This window comes from Paramisgurnus dabryanus, chromosome 9, assembly GCF_030506205.2.
Source record: "Paramisgurnus dabryanus chromosome 9, PD_genome_1.1, whole genome shotgun sequence".
NCBI lineage: Eukaryota > Metazoa > Chordata > Actinopteri > Cypriniformes > Cobitidae > Paramisgurnus > Paramisgurnus dabryanus.
The window spans coordinates 20,892,250-20,908,712 of NC_133345.1; the positions used below are offsets into that span (position 1 = coordinate 20,892,250).

At 35.1% G+C, this 16,463-nt stretch overlaps 3 protein-coding genes across 13 annotated transcripts in view; 1 reads left to right on the forward strand and 2 right to left on the reverse strand.

Annotated features, from left to right (window-relative positions):
* Nucleotides 1-413: 413 nt before the first annotated feature.
* On the reverse strand, nt 414-8,604 carry cd81b (CD81 molecule b). The gene is made up of 8 exons (XM_065283082.1): nt 8,408-8,604; nt 5,924-6,038; nt 2,348-2,445; nt 2,029-2,103; nt 1,656-1,769; nt 1,471-1,569; nt 1,168-1,251; nt 414-1,055 (listed from the first exon to the last, which is right to left on the reverse strand). The coding sequence occupies exons 1-8, from the start codon at nt 8,471-8,473 to the stop codon at nt 993-995; spliced, it is 714 nt and encodes a 237-aa protein (XP_065139154.1). The 5' UTR covers nt 8,474-8,604; the 3' UTR covers nt 414-992.
* Nucleotides 8,605-9,257: 653 nt separating this feature from the next.
* On the forward strand, nt 9,258-14,432 carry c9h11orf58 (chromosome 9 C11orf58 homolog). The gene is made up of 5 exons (XM_065279145.2): nt 9,258-9,408; nt 9,731-9,811; nt 10,156-10,216; nt 10,608-10,717; nt 13,811-14,432. Exons 1-5 carry the CDS (start codon nt 9,352-9,354, stop codon nt 14,024-14,026), a joined length of 525 nt encoding a protein of 174 aa, XP_065135217.1. The 5' UTR covers nt 9,258-9,351; the 3' UTR covers nt 14,027-14,432.
* A 256-nt stretch (nt 14,433-14,688) lies between these two features.
* The window catches only part of plekha7a (pleckstrin homology domain containing, family A member 7a), a 74,165-nt gene continuing 72,390 nt past the window's right edge, over nt 14,689-16,463 (reverse strand). For all 11 annotated transcript variants that reach the window (XM_065283090.2, XM_065283084.2, XM_065283089.2 and 8 more), the window contains 4 exons: nt 16,209-16,367; nt 15,747-15,880; nt 15,525-15,664; nt 14,689-14,987 (listed from right to left, as the gene is read on the reverse strand). In XM_065283090.2, the coding sequence (XP_065139162.1) occupies nt 14,956-14,987; nt 15,525-15,664; nt 15,747-15,880; nt 16,209-16,367 (465 nt within the window). In that variant the 3' untranslated portion in view covers nt 14,689-14,955. The remainder of the gene's footprint in view (nt 14,988-15,524; nt 15,665-15,746; nt 15,881-16,208; nt 16,368-16,463) is intronic.

Below are 16,463 nucleotides of genomic sequence, written 5' to 3' on the forward strand. Positions count from 1 at the left end.
TCACAATTTAGAGATGACATCCTCGTTCAAGTTATGGAAAAGCCATTTGAATGTTTATTTTAACATATGTTAATTTAAATGTTTTGTAATATAATAAACACATGTTCATGTGTAGTAAAATTAACTATTCCAATTCTGAGTCATGCATATGTTATTGAAAGTCTTTTTTATTGTTATGGGCAAATGAGGACAGGTAACGTCGAGGACGAGTTTGGTCATCATAATACATTGACATTACGTAACCTCTCTCTCTCTCTCTCTCTCTCTCTCTCTCTCTCTCTCTCTCTCTCTCTCTCTCTCTCTCTCTCTCTCTCTCTCTCTCTCTCTCTCTCTCTCAAATATTGTTTTCTATAATAATAAAAATAAGCACACCATAACCAAAAGCACCTTTCACTGGAACTCAGTGGGTAAAAAATTGTTTAATATATTTTTATTAGTTTCATGTGGGTTTAAATCACAAAGAAAACATGTTGCAATAACATCAATATCACAACTAAGCGTAATCATTGTGCACCCAGGAAACAATGATCCCAAATTTACTTTGCTGCACAGATTCATGTAAAATATTTATTTGAAAACACTGTAATGATTTCCTCCACAAAACTATCACACTTGCAACATTATGTTGTTTATTTTGTGGTACAATTGTTGGTTAAATGTAAAGGCAAGTGTTTAAAGGCACTTTTGCTACAACACAGCAGCACATTATGGACACATTATGGTCATAAGCACAAAATGTAACTGAACTAATATTGAATCAGACAAAAAAAAACTATTAAATAATCATAAAACAATACAGCATAAAAGCAAAATTAATCACATTGTGGTTAACCATTTCAAAGTCTCCTCACATCACCAATAAAATATTTTGTTTCCCTAAAACACTGATTATCGCTAACTATTTGGACACCTGAACCAGAAAAGTACGAGTGAGTCAAAAAGTCAAATGGTCTTTTGCTCATCACTGGCAAAATCAGAATAGCCATCATCACTTAGTATACAGGGGCGTTGCGAATCGCACAGCAGAGCACCATGGTGAAAATCATCTCAAAAATCTGCAGAGAGGAATTGACAAAAATTACAAACACAATAAAAATTTCAGGAAGAGTGTTGGTTAGTATTCAAGTCTGTCATACAGTGTTCAGTGCATGTGCATGTCTTTCTCACCATAATGACAGCGATCACAAGCGCAGCCAAGCCAATCACATGCAGTTTCTCAGAAAACAGATCCCTTAGCTTAATGTGGCAACTCTGTAGTGCACAAAATCAACATATTAGTGAAGTCTACAACATACATCACACTATACTATCAAAATATTACCACCTATTTTACCATATAGATTTGTGAAAGATAAAAGGAATGAATTGATAGCAGATAAAAATGTAGTTATCATTTTGCATTATAACTTCAGATACAGTGTCTGAATTTAAACAAGACCTATACCTTGGTATTAAACAAACAGCAGATACCTGAGAGGTGAGTGGATCAACTGGGATGATCTTGGGACACAGAGAAGCTTTGACAGTTGTGAAAAGTTCATTATCATCTCCTTTACCACAGCACTCAAGCTGAGAGAGAAAAAGACAGAGAGAAATGAATACGTTGAGTTATGGCCCAAACAGTTTTAATGAAAGAATTGATTTAGCCAACTCACTTGTTCATGAAAGACCTCCAGAACTTTGCTAGCTGCCTGTCTGGATGTTGTATCCACTGGATCCACAGCTCTCATGTACGCAGCATCATAGAAGTTAATGAGCTCGGTAGAAATCTAGATGGAGAAAGAATATAGGCTACTTCATTCTTTGGTGACAACTTTAATGAGCTCAAATTTGACAACATTACTCATTTTGTGATATTTGAAGAAACATGAATTAAGGAAATAACGTTTTATTTGTTATTTTAAAAAAAATTATAGGTTAAGTTAATAATATACTTAGCTGTACAAATTCTGTAAACAACAGAAGCCTAATGTACTGTATGACTCAGTTTAGATAGCTACAGTAATGTAAATGTGAGCATAGACTTACCGTATCCTTGTTTATAAAGCCCCATATCCCTGCTGCCACCTCACAGGCAAAGAGCATTGCTAAACATGTGAAAAACTGAAGAATCAGAAAAAAAAGAAAAAAATTATATGAAAGAAAATGAATAGAGTATTAATTCATTCATTCATTAAATAATTTATTGGTGACAATTATTATATAAATTAGTGGTTTAAATTTTTTATTACTACATTTATAACAGCATGTTAACTGGTCTTTAGGCCAGGTCTTTAGGTGATTCATACATTTCATAAAATCATGTATAAAGTAGTAGCATGAATAGCTGAAGTTGATTGATACAAACCGTTCCTAAGAGACACTGAGATTCTTGAATAGCACCATAACAACCGAGGAACCCCACAAACATCATTACTGCTCCAATCGCTATGAGAACATACACACCTGGAAGTAAAATAATATTTTTAGTTTAATCAAAATCAGATATTTTTACCCATTCATTATTTGTTTTTTCACAAGCCTACTGCATCAGGTTATATTGATTTGTGATTTGTAAAAAGTTTATGCAACAAAATGCCACTAGATGGCATAAACTTACTAATCTGTGCAGCTGCGTTAAGCAGTTTTATATAAAACTGCAGTGAGATATAAAACTAATATATCTAATATATGTATCTACATGTTATGTATATGTATCTAACAATGCTAACATGAAATAACAATGCACAATACTTCTACAGCATTTATTAATCTAGTAGTTCATGATCATTTATTTACTAGTACGTTTATACTATAAAGCAGAGGTCTTCAACCTTTTCAAGGCTAGGGACCCCTTAATGAATTAAGAGGAGGAACAGGGACCCCCAGTACATTTATCAAATTAGGACTGTATTTATTATTATTTATAATACATCCTTTGTTATTATGGTGATGTTACAAAGAGACTAAAATAATATTTTTTGGCATACTTCATTACATTTTAATTTGTCCGAATATGTTTTATTCTGGGTTAAGTTTTTTAACTCTTTATTAAGTTTTTTTTGTTATTTGCATATAAATACATTTAGTTTGATGCCTACATTCATTTGTCCAAAAATATTATTTTGCATTCAAACGTTATTCGGAGGACCCCATGTAAGACCACCACTGAGCCCCCCGGACCCCCTGTTGAAGACTCATGCTATAAAGCCTTGTAACTGTTAACATTAATTAAGCACCATGAACTATCATGAATAACTGTATTGACATGAACAAACTTTGACATGAATTGTTATATATGAAAAACTATATTGTTCAATGTTTGATCATGTTAGTTAATGCATTCACTAATCTTAATTTATACAGCCCTATTGTAAAGTGTTACATAAACCTTGTATTTTCCTACATTCCTAAAAAAGTAAAGCCCAAAAATTCACAAAATTGAATAACTAATGTACACATTTTGTTGTTGACACTGACAGTAACTTTTTTCAGGCGATCAGTACAGCTAATTTGCCTTATCATCTCAGAATTTATGACAACAGCTTCAAACACTGCAAGAAAGAAAGATAGAACAAAAGAAAGAGAGATAAATTCTTAGGTCCTGTGAGTTGTTAAGTGCTTCACGATCTAGACTGTAAATAGCAAAGAAGGAAGATCTTATATAAACAGGAACCAACATAACAGAGCCAGAGTTTGTCTGTGTGCCACACTGAAGACATTCCAAAGACTCCTAAAAAACCCCACATGATTTTTACAAATCCCTGTAGGGATATTTAGTGATTATTTAGTGATCATCTTCCTCATATATGCAAGAACACCCTATATACAACAACAAAAAAAAGTTTATGATGTATTTTCTATTATTCTGTAAATGTTGGTATTGTTACCTTATGGTACCCTGTTATTTCGTAATCTTTAAAATGATAGTCAGATTAACTTATGTTTGAGATAAAAATAAAACTTTGCATGCTTCAGAAAAAAATCTAAGCACTCATATGTGCTTGTAATCTCTAAATACTTTTCATCACTGCAGAACAAGCTCCACGTGCTACAGCAAACATGTATTTACAGATTTTCTAATCCTACATTACTTGAAAACATTCTTCCTCTGACCTATAATGATTTACTCGTATGTTTTAAGAGGGCGGTAGGGCTTGAACATATTTTAGGCTTGTTTAAAAGCACTTGAGCGAGGCCAGCCGCTGCTCATTCTAATTAGTGGTGCATCGGGCACATGGTAGGGTTTCTTCAATTACACGTTCAATAGAAGTCCAAAGACGCTGGAGGAATACTCAGCATCTCTCTACTTGTTCTGGGTGGGCCAGACCGACATCACAAACCCCTTTAATCAGAAAAAGAAGCTGCTGCTATAAAAAGGGCAGGCGGGGCTATAGTACAGTCTCTTTATGTACGTATGCTTAGGTGGAGAGAGGCCAATGGTCTCTGCAAAGATTAATGGGCGCTAACTGTATGCTGCCCACAACATGCTGACCCGCGGTGATGCTGAACTCTGTGTGTACATGTGGTCAGTGTGCATGTGTGTTTGTGAAGCGTATGTTGAAACATGGGTGGAGTATGAACACACCCTGTGGTATAACTTAGTATTTTCCTAGTCCTTTAAAAACACGATGTGGGTGTGTGTCCAGAATCACAGAAAGCTGAGGAATGAAGTGTTATTATAGTAAAAATAACATGCATTTACAGTATACGATTGGTAACATAAATCATGACTAACAGGATTAAACTTTTCATGCAGTGATATTTTGTCGTCGTCTTTTGTAAAGTCACGCACACACATGTTGACTATTGACCCTGTCAGGGTCCAACCTAGTCCCAGTTTCCTGTTTCTGTTTTTTGAGGAGTCTGTTTGGCCATGATGCCCCTCTATTTCAGGAGTCATTGTTTCTCAAGGCTCATAGTGAATGCACTTCCCAATCATGCATAAACTACTTTAGCAACAGTATGAATGAAAATATAATATAGATATATTACAATTATTATTTAAAGAAAAAATATTTTAAAGCCTGCACAGATTTTTGCACATTTATCATGGATTCCAAGGGACTCAAAAATGACATTTTGTACAAATACTATATATTTGTCATTGTATTGCCCCAATGCTGTAATGGTTTATGATAAAGATATTTTTTGGCAGCATAACCACACATAAAAAGTGTTTGTTCAACTAAGAGACTTAATTTTTAATACTTTTTTAATTAGGTTGTTTTTGCTCACAACATGAACATAGATCAACACATACGGTGCAACTGAGACACACAGCATGCATATCACTGTAAAAAGTAATATACCTGTTTGCCTTAACATTTGGAGTTTAATTAGCTTAAAAATATTAGTTGACTGAAAAAAAAATAAAAAAAATATTTTAAAGTTAATTTACCTCAAAATACCTTAAAAAAAGGCTATACAGCTGACTTTTTACAGTGATATATGCATGCTGTGTGTCTCAGTTGCAACCGTGTTAAATGTATGTGTTGATCTATGTTCAAGTTGTGAGCAAAAACCACCTAATTTAAAAAGTTAAATTATTACAAATGAAGTCCCTAAGACCACCAATAACTCTCAAACATAACACAGCCCAGTGAGAATATGTTTCTGGTATCAAATTATGTGCAGCTACATCAAAATAGTGTAATTGAAAGAGCTGCAAGCTGCTCGTGATGTTGCCATAGGATATAATTTACAATGTCATGGCAAAAAATAACATTTAAGATGGGAATGAATGGGCACAGAGGGTTATGATAGTAAAGTGGCTAGTTTAAATAACAAGGTTGGGCAATTAAACCTAGACATAGTGGTAACGTTTTGAACCCATTTCAGTGCTTAAACCTGTTGGTGGCATTCTTAAAGGGAAGTTTACATTTACAATTGAACCTAATTTTGATCCAACTTTCTGATTAAAGTCTTAGTGGTAGTCACTTACTGATATAAAAGGTCCCTGGAGCTTGTGTCCCCTCAAGCTGAAGCATCAGAAGGTTGCTGGTCTGAGTGTCATGGCGAAGCCAAAGAGCTACACCCAGAATCACACCACCAGCCAACTAAAGGAAAACAGAGTGAGAGAGAAAATATGTCTTTAATGTTTACACTATTTAACAAAAGGACTCATCATTAATAAATCCTTTATCAGTTTGCACTGAAAATCACATGTCTTTCAGATGTCTCTGCCAACAGTGTTTGTTTCAAGTCATTTCCGGCGGTCAGAGGTCATTTCTTCCCGCGTTCAGGAAACGCAGATTTCTGACAGGTTTAGCTATTCACGCACGAAAGTCTGTGATGACTACCTAACTACATTCTCAAACTTCAGCCATTCAAGAACAGGACAAAACAGATTCAGTGAGAAAAAATGTGGAAGTCACACAAATATATATTTGTGTATTGAATTCAGCAGGTAAAGCACAATTACAGGAAACAATACATATCCCAGGAGACCTTTTGGATTGACCACTTATAAAATCATAATTTTTAAGTTAAAGGTCTTAAATGAAAACAAGAAGAAGATAGAGAGATATTTTTTAAGATTAGGTTTTCAGTTGGGGTACATAAACATTATTTAAAGCACACAATTAATGTTATTTCATGCTCTTTTTAGCTGACAAATTCATCAAAATTCATTCATGGTTTTTTTCTATTTGATGTCAATTGTTTCATTTTTATTTCAGTATTTCAACATCAAACAAGCTGTTTTGGCCATATACATTTTATACGACGACAGCAATATAACTTTAGATATTCTAAGTAATATATTTGTACTCCACTTAGTAAACCATAAAAAAGAGAAATATAAATTTCATTGTACCTTTAATCTAGAAAAGTCACAGCTCCCCTATGATTATAGGGCAATTTTGCCCTTCTCTATATGGTGGGCCAAAGTTCATGGACCTGTCCAAATATTCACATTTGCAGCCTTTGCATTTTGTCTACTTTAGTGATGAAATCAGTTGCAAACATTTGTCAACATATTACACAAAATCTGTGTAGTGTGAAAATTAAAATTAAGAATCAAAATAATTTAATGTTCTGGAAGGTTTTCTGTGACATCTCTTGTTGGATACCACTCTTATATTACAGATAATATAGATTCTATGATATTGGCACTGAGCTTTGGCATTTTTAAGACTTGGTACATTCTTGCTGACTTGCCTCTTGTCATGTGTATGCGCTCTCAAGTGGCTTACATGTGTGGGTATTTAGACCAGCCCTATGATGTGACTATATGGTGCAAAATGTAACAAGCAACTGTCATTGCCAGCAGTCGAGTAAAGAGTTGCTAAACTATATGAACTTAAACTAAATACATTTACTTAGATACTTTACACCACAGGTTGGTTATAATCAGACTAAATGTCAAAAACACATTTAATGGAGTAATAAAATGTTTTGTTTGTAATTACAGCAGAATTTGTTATGGTCTGAATCTATTGTCACAGCTGCAGAAGAACAGCTTTGTCCCCAGAAAGGTCTTTTGTGAATATAAACACATTTTTTGATCATATGTATATCAAAAATTAGTCTTTTCTAAAAGAACATTTCAGTAACCCTTCCTTATTCTCACATGTTATTTCCTTCTGTTCTTTTACAGTGTATGCATGTCCCTAAAACACATAATTATAGACAGTGTAAAAATAATGCAAAACCACAGCAAGTCATCACTCAGGAGGCTCTGGAGCCCAAGGCACAAATTTTTTTCTGAAAACACATACATGAGGAAAAACTACATGTAATAGAATATAATGTATTATAGATGAAAACCAGTCATCTATATTGTTTGACATGACATCTGTTTGTTTCAGTGTTTTAATATACTCAGTTACATAAAACAGTGTGGAAAAAATCTTTGATAAAAGATGTGGGGTAAAAGCATGTCTTAAGATGGGATGCATGCTTACACGATGTTTAAAGCGGTCAAGTATTACCAAGAGCTATTTTGACTTTATCTAACACATACATATTTTGTATAACATGATGTATTCAGGTTGATTCAGTGATCAAAACCATCGGTTTTAAATGTTCCCACAACAACCAGAGGTTTAAATAAGTGAAGACTATAAAAATGACTCTAAGCACAGTTAAAACAGAAATGAAATCATGTGATATAACAGTGATAAAACCAGTAAAACCAGTGACCCATATGCGTTTCTGCATTACATTTTATTCAGGCATAATTAGGCCTATTACTTATGTTATATAGTGTTGGTTAAACTTTCTTCAAATATACAGGAAATAACAGTTCACAATATGTCATACATAACACCATAAATAGAATTATTACTAAAAGTTGTATTAATAAGATAATCAACTGCAATTAGGCTATTGATATAAATGAAATCTGTAATACAATTAACAATTTAAATAACAATTAAAAAACATCCATTGTTTATTTAAAATTATTTTAATTTGATTAACTCACCCAAAAAATGAAGTTCAGGAAAAAAAGCATATATTTAATGCACTGAGAGCAGCCGGTAATAGCCATGGCTTGATTTCCTGCTGTTTAGAGATGTTTAAGGTACCCTGAAAAATGTAGATGTAGTATGAAGAGCGAGTCCCAGAAACACAGAGACAGATATGCGCGTGCAGTCCGGATGTCTTCTGAATAGACCGTGAAACTGAGAGACTGCCCACAAGCTCATGTCTATTTAAACTCATTGGAACAGAGGGAATGTGTCACTCCAAGCTCTGCCCATTGCTCATATAAAAACTTTTTTTGATTAATTACACGACAAGACATACTGGTTCTTACATGCGAAGCCTATGTATTCATTTTATGTTTTATTTTTTTACTCCGTTTTCACATTATATTTCATACCACTTGTATAATAGATAGATATAATGTTCGTTTTAACTAGGAAAACCGATTTAATCTGTAATATTAGCCTATTAGAAAATTAAACATACCAAATTACTTTAACTAAACTGTTTCAAATAAAGCTTAAAATCATGTTTGTAATTTTCTAATTTTGACAAAAATTACATTAAATTTACAAAAATTACAAAAGTGGTTTGTAATTAAAAAATATATCTGCGTTAACGGTATCTTTGTGTGACTATTATCACAACAGGCGCGTACGACTTCATGTGGCGCTGCGCAGATCGATTGCCTATGACATCAACTACCGTGAGAACGATACGATTTGATTAGCTTTCGCGTTGCTCTCGCGATACTTCAATGTCACAGTCTGATCTGTCTGCGCAGCGAACATTTCTTTTTGTCTTGACCTGCAGTTGGAACTACAACTCCCATGATGCGTGGAGCGGAACTGAGCGTCATGATAGAGTTAGCTGCCAGACAAACGCTTGTGCAGCCAGTTGCTAGCTATGTTTATTTGACCACTGTTGCTTAAAATCTTTAAAATGAGTTCTTCAAAAGAAACTTGTAAAGGGACAAAACGACCTGCATCTCCAGACGAAGTATGTGGTTTCCATCTTTGTGCATATTTTAATAAATTAAAATGATCTCGGGTGCAACAACAGTGTTAGCAGACTGTTAGCAACGTACTGTTTTTAACTGTTAGTGTGCTATCATAACATTACTCGGATAAAGTATGCCTTTACACGGGCATTGTCCCTAACTGAGGTAAATAGATAACGTAATGTATAACGTTAGTTTAAAACGATAGCGGATTTACACTGCATTGATAGATAAACATGAATTTATGAGAAGGTATAAATTATCAATTAAATACATTCATGTAACACACGGATGACTTAATTGAATCTGATGTCGATGCAGACATCCTCACAATGGGAAACGGCAGATTTGGGGACAGATGAAAGAAAGCAGAAGTTTTTGAGGCTGATGGGAGCAGGAAAGGTAAATTTGAACACCATTAGTTCATTACTTTTTGTTATTTGTAATTTATATACCGGTATATATATATATATATATATATATATATATATATATATATAATTTAAATTTGTTAAATATGTTTCTAGTTATGCTAATAAAAACTCCTTATGAAAAAATAAATTGATGTTTATGTTTTATATACTGAATGCTTATTCAATAATCATAGGTCATTAAATCAGTTCATTTGCATTGGGATGTGAAAAATACCCTGGTATTAAGTAATACACTGTAATTCAATTAAACTACGGATTAAACTTGAAATAGATCACAAATTCTTGCTTAAATGTGTTTTTATATGTCAACAGAAAGAGCACACTGGACGCCTTGTTATTGGGGATCACAAATCAACATCCCATTTGCGTAGTGGTGAGTACATAACAACAGTATGTAGCAGCAGTCATCTGTACAGCGGATGTAAAGGGCTGCTGCCAGATTTTAACGCCCTACAGGTCAAGAAGCAATGGTTACTTCCCATTGTACTTAACAAGACACTTAAAAAACTCTTGTTGCATAGGGAGTGCCTCAGGATGACATCCTGTAGACTACACATCCTTTTCCCTGCTAAAAGTGCTACTGCTAAAACTGCAAATTTTTTTTACTTTTAGTTCACACAGAACTATTGTTTTAATGCGATTTATGTCTGTAAATTATAGAACAACTAGTTTTAACACTTCATTTTGATATACATTAACCTCTTAAACACCGAAGAAAAATTTTATCGCTTTGCTAACGTATACTTACAACCTGTTTTCTCTAGGGGTGGAGAATCGAGAGATTAGTGATGCACTTGAGCACCAATATCAGCAGGGTCTGGATGGAAAACTATCAGGGAGGAACAGAAGACACTGTGGCCTTGGGTTCAATGAGGTACATGCAGTGGGAACGCACTGATTTTTTTATCCAATATCAAAAGCCCAAATGTGACCATGGACCACAGAACTTGTCATATGGGGAATTTCTTCGAAATTGAGATTTATACATCATCTGAAAGTTGAAAAATACGCCTTTCATTAGTGTATAGTTTGTTAAACAACTATTTAAAAATATCTGAATGTGCAAAAATCGAAATATTGAGAAAATCGCCTTTAAAGTTATCTAAATGAAGTCCTTAGCAAATAACTTAAAGGGGACATTTCACAAGACTTTTTAAAGAAGTCAAATAAATCTTTGGTGTCCCCAGAGTATGCATGTAATGTTTCCTTTAAAATGCATATGAGCTGATCTCTGCAATAAATGGCAGTGCTGTGGTTGGATAGTGCAGATTAAGGGGTGTTATTATCCCCTTCTGACATCACAGGGGGAGCCAAATTTCAATAACCTATTATTTCACATGCTTGCAGAGAATGGTTTACCAAAACGAAGTTTCTGAGTTTATCTTTTTCACATTTTCTAGGTTAATAGAAGCACTGGGGACCCAATTATAGCACTTAAACATGGAAAAAGTCAGATTTTCATGAAATGTCCCCTTTGAGTTATAAGATAAATATTTTTTTTTATATATATATTTACAGTAGGACATTTACAAAATATCTTCATGGAATATGATCTTTAGTTAATATCCTTTTTATCATTGGGCCCCATGACAAGACGAGGGTTAAAGGGACCATTTAAGATGTCCGCCCAAAAAAAAATCAATTCATACTCCACACTCCAAACAGACGGGGGCAGTATACCTCCAGAAAAGTGAGTTGGTCTATTTTAATTTAGCAGCTGCAAATTTAGCAGCATATATCAAGTTTGATTTACATTAGCAACTAAGTTATCATTAGTCACAAAAAAAAACATTCGGTCTCATTAAAATTGCAATGTTTTCCGCTACGTTTCGTGCGTCCATTTGGTGTTCATTATAATCGAAAACATTTCAAGCTTCTTAGCTAATGTTACATTTTAGCATCAGCTTGGTAGATAACGGGTGAAAACCGGATCGGATCCGTGGGTAGAGCTAACTATTAAACGCTAACAGCTAAGGATGCGCAATAATTTGCATGCGATAGTCATTGCGCTTCTCGTCAGTGAAGCCGGTTTCTTGATTAAAAGTGAATCGCCATCAGCTGCTTTCAGATGGAGCCACATTTACTGCACAAAGCCGTAGTTCATGTACAAGCTGAGCATAGGTTATCACAATGCCTATTATAAGTGAACTTCTAGCGAAATACTAACAGCATCTTACTTACCAATCGAAAAGAAATGTTGTCATTTCGGAAATCGAACCTCATTTCTTTCATGTCCATTAGTTGTCTCCAGCGATGAAAAGCAGTGCCAGTATTCACTCTGGTTCGGTTACTTTATTTATCATATTTTATTTGTGATTCCGAGCGCGTTGTTCCCTGCAGCAAATGTTTGTGGTAGTGGTAAATGTCTCTTGTTTTAGCCATTCTTCCGCTCTCTTCCCTGAACTGAAATACGTCCGAAACCCCTATTGCAAGGCAGGAAAGCATCAAGGCATGTCCGAATCCATGGCTGTCCGAATTGCATTTCTCTGAGCTGCTTTCATGAATCTTAAGCCAACAAGTCAGCTGCCTTAGTTTTCGGACGCAGCGGTAGTAGTAGAGGGCTGTACTCCCACACATGCAACTTATTCGTGTATTGCAGTTTGGCTGGCGGTTATGTGCGTGGCCCGCATACCGCCTCCCAAGGTCGAAACTGGTATTACAACACCAGTCGGGCTGTAGCTAGTAATTTAGCATGCTAATTCAGATTGATATTTCTGCAGCACTATACCTTGTCATTTTTTTAATGACATCTTTGTCCTTATTTCTTCTCATTGTTTTGATGCGTGTAGCTATTTTTTTAAAATCTTTTACCTCAATTATTACAAATGGCACCTTTAAATACATTTTTCACTACACATACCAAATTTGCATAATGTTGATAACACGATTGTGCTTGCAGAGGTGTCAATTAAGTCCTATTGGGCATGCTTGTAAATTAAACCTTCAGCATTATGGGTAATGTAGTATTGAATAACAACGTAATGTTCACGTTACATCTTTCAATAAAAATAAAAAACAAGACCTATTTGGTGAGGTTGCGGTGGTAGGCTTAGGCAAACTATGGCATCAAAACGGTACCATTCAGGAGTTAAAGAGAAAAAAGAGAAATGAAACGATCTCAAAGTAAAGGTATGTTCTGCTTTAAATTTTTTAATGTGTATATGCTAATTTAAAAACATAAGAAAACTGTCCATCACCCTATAGAAATTAACCCACATAAAAAAAGACTATTATACTATATAATTTAGTATAGTAAACTGTTGTAAAATTCATAGATACAAAAAAAATGACTATTGTAAGGTTCAAAAACAGTATGCAGAATACTATTATCACTCTATAGTAAGTATTCTGTATTAATATTAATGATATTTGTGTTGATATATACAGTACTGTAGTTCTGTTGCACTACAGTTGTTGGACTATAAAAACATTGGCTTATATATTGCATTTAAAAAAAACTTCTACACTTAAATATATAAATTGTCATTTTTGTGTGTTTTAATTTCAGTTGTTATTGCAGTGCCTTAACACTTTTTACACCAGTGGGGCCCATTTTCATGGTCTGGTCTTGGGTCTCATAACCCCATTGGCTGGCCCTGCTGGTGACTTATGGTTTTGTGGTCCAGGGTCACATATGGCATTTGAGAACATTAGATTTGAAACTGCTTTATCAAATTCTTAAGAGATTGCAATCAAATTACCTCAAGCAGCGTTTCCTACAACTATGAAATATATGAAGTGACTTAATCGCCAATGTATGGTAACCCATATGGTACATTGGAGCAAATTACTTAAAAGCACCTTAGTCAGTTTCTGACGATCAAACTATAACCTTTGGGTTACAAGCCCAACTCTCTAACCACTACGCCATGAACACAATCTCAGGAAAAAGAACATAGATGAAACTCCAAATGTGTGCTTGTATTCGCTGTTGATTTGTTGTAAACAACTTCTATTCCTCTTGCAGCCTGACCCACCTGTTGAAAGACAGAGCAGTGCTGTGCCAGAAGGGACAGCCAGTTCGGAAAAAGCCCCTGAGCAACCATCAGAGGAACACGAGGATAAGAAAAGCCATTCACCTCAGACTGAGCTCAAAACACAGGAACAAGAGCAGGATCAGAAGAAAAACTCAGAGGAAGACAAGAAAAAGACTTTTAAAATGGCATTTGTAAAAGCCACATAAATGGGTTGGAGAAATGTTTACAATGTTGTTTATATTTTGCTGTATTCTCTTGACCTCCTAAAATTTTGAACTTCAGTCAGAGAGCTGCAATTCAATGTGAGTGACAGGGCATTTTTATTTGCTTTGATTTTTAAAAAAAATTGTCATCATGTCTGTACCAATTTTTATGGCCACACAGAAACTGTTTTCTACCCAAATCAAAACACCTTAAAATCTACTTTGTCAGTATGATTTGAAACCGTACATGAGGGTGCGCAGATGACAGAATCTTCACGTTTGGGTGAGTGCTTCAGCAGTACAGATTAGGAATGATCAAAATGTCTGGCAAGAAATGTGCACACTAAAACGTCAATTGTGTGTATTAAAGTTCTGTGAAATACTTATCAATAAAGACTAAAATGTTTGACATCATAAAACTATTACTTTATTAATTTAAGTGCATAAAAAAGCAAACAAATGTGGCATTACAAGACAATACGATACAATACAGAGTAGCAAATAACTGTACTTGAAAACCTTTATGTTATAAATTACTTTTATTAACGCTCTTTAAACAACACAATGAAGGACATTCAATGCTTTGAGGAGTAATACCTCGTAATACAACAACAGTATCCCTGAATTTACACCTTTAAAGCTGTATGTACCTGCTGTATATTATGGAGTTTCATTTAAATAGGTTTATAACAGATGCAAACACTGCAAACGATTACATAAGTACCTTAGATCAAGATTACATGATTAATAGAAAATTTATAGAAAAAATATCATTATAAAACTGGTAACATATTTGGTGCACCAGTAAATAAAAACATATTTTACAAAAAAATATTTTATCTTAAATATAAAATGTTTTATTTAAAGAATAAATGTCAATTATAAATATTTGGTAGAAAAATCGATCTTCTTTTCTATCATATGATAGCATCTCAACTGTTTTGATTCTCAGACATGGCTTTGGCTGTAAAAAAAAAATATTCACATGAGAAATACATTTCACAGGACAATGCAAGACATGTTAACAGTGGCGGCTCGTGACTGCTCTTCCGAGGAGCGCAAATTCAAAATATGTGTTTGTTGTGTCATGTGAACCATGTGCATCATGTGTTTTGTCAAAATAAGTGCTCGCTGCACACGCATCAAAACCGTTTATGATAAAAAAGACGCTCACGTTCACAAAATACACGCAAGACACTCACTTAACAGTAAACTCTGATTACACATGAGATTATGCGAGTATCTGGCAAACGCAAGCGTATAAACCCTTTAGACGCGTCTCCAGCAGGCACTTATTTTGACACGACATGTGATGCACATGGTTCACGTGACGCAACAAACACATATTTTGAAATGACAAACTACACATGATGGGCTACATACATGTTGTGATGAACTTCGCATCGTGCGCCCTCAAAAAAAGAAGTCACCGGCCACCACTTGATGTTATGTATTTTCATTCATTGTTTAATATCTTTGCTATGGTGTCTTATTTTCTCACCTGTGACTTGTTTCCTTTTAATTGAAGCCTCCAAGGCCAGAGCCCGAGGTACACTCATGATCCTCTCCTGCTGTTGAAGCGCATCATCCAGATCATTGAAATCTACCTGCTCCACATCTGTAGACTGTGACGTTGACTCACTAAAATGGGATGAAAGAGACATAAGTCTGACTATCTGTAGTAAATCTACAGTATTTACAGCTGATGATTACTTTTTACTACCTCGACCTAGCCAGAAGACTTTTAATCTTTGCTACGTTTCGAGAACGAGCCTCCTTCTCCTCCTGACTCAGGTCTTCATCTAACTCCATGTCCAGGAGTCGCTTTGGGATGGGTACCTTCTGTGGTGTAGAGAGCTAAATTGGGGTAGGGGTCAGAGTTCAGTCAATCAGGTAGTTTTAAAGCATAAGCACTTAAAGGAGGGGTGTGTGATTTTTGAAAAACACTTTGGAAAAGGGAGTCAGGCCGAGTACCAAAACACACTTGTAGCCAGTCGGCAGTAAGAGGCGTGTCTACTAATCGACATCGATGCCTGGGTTGCGTATGTGTGGGGCGGGTCTACCAAAAGAAGCTCCAGATTCTATTGGGGTAGGGGCGTGTTTGTTTGGGTGATTTCAAATGCCAACATTGGCGTTCAGAGATCATGCACCCCTCCTTTAAATGTAAAGGATTTCTGGAAGGTACCTCTCGGATAATGTCAAACTCGAGGTCAACAGACTGCATATCTTGTTCTTCTAGTGGTCTGGCTCGAACCGTCAGCCATTCATCTGACACAGGCCGCTGTTTCTCTTCCCCCCGCACTGTATGTTTCGGTCGCTGTAAATAAATTTGTTTCTCCCAGCCCTACTAGGGCAAAAACAAACAATATGCAAGAATTTAGTCAACACACACCAACATTCCTCAAGATATGAGCCTGAATATTGGATTTTTTAGCATTTA

Coding starts and splice junctions, on each gene's coding strand:
- cd81b (XM_065283082.1), bottom strand. CDS start 8,473: ATGGCTATTACCGGCTGCTCTCAGTGCATTAAATATATGCTTTTTTTC. Junction 1,252..1,470: donor TTGATCCACTCACCTCTCAG/GTATCTGCTGTT, acceptor TGTGCACTACAG/AGTTGCCACATTAAGCTAAG. Junction 1,056..1,167: donor TTGTGATCGCTGTCATTATG/GTGAGAAAGACA, acceptor TCCTCTCTGCAG/ATTTTTGAGATGATTTTCAC.
- c9h11orf58 (XM_065279145.2), top strand. CDS start 9,352: ATGAGTTCTTCAAAAGAAACTTGTAAAGGGACAAAACGACCTGCATCT. Junction 9,812..10,155: donor GGCTGATGGGAGCAGGAAAG/GTAAATTTGAAC, acceptor ATATGTCAACAG/AAAGAGCACACTGGACGCCT. Junction 10,217..10,607: donor AACATCCCATTTGCGTAGTG/GTGAGTACATAA, acceptor TGTTTTCTCTAG/GGGTGGAGAATCGAGAGATT.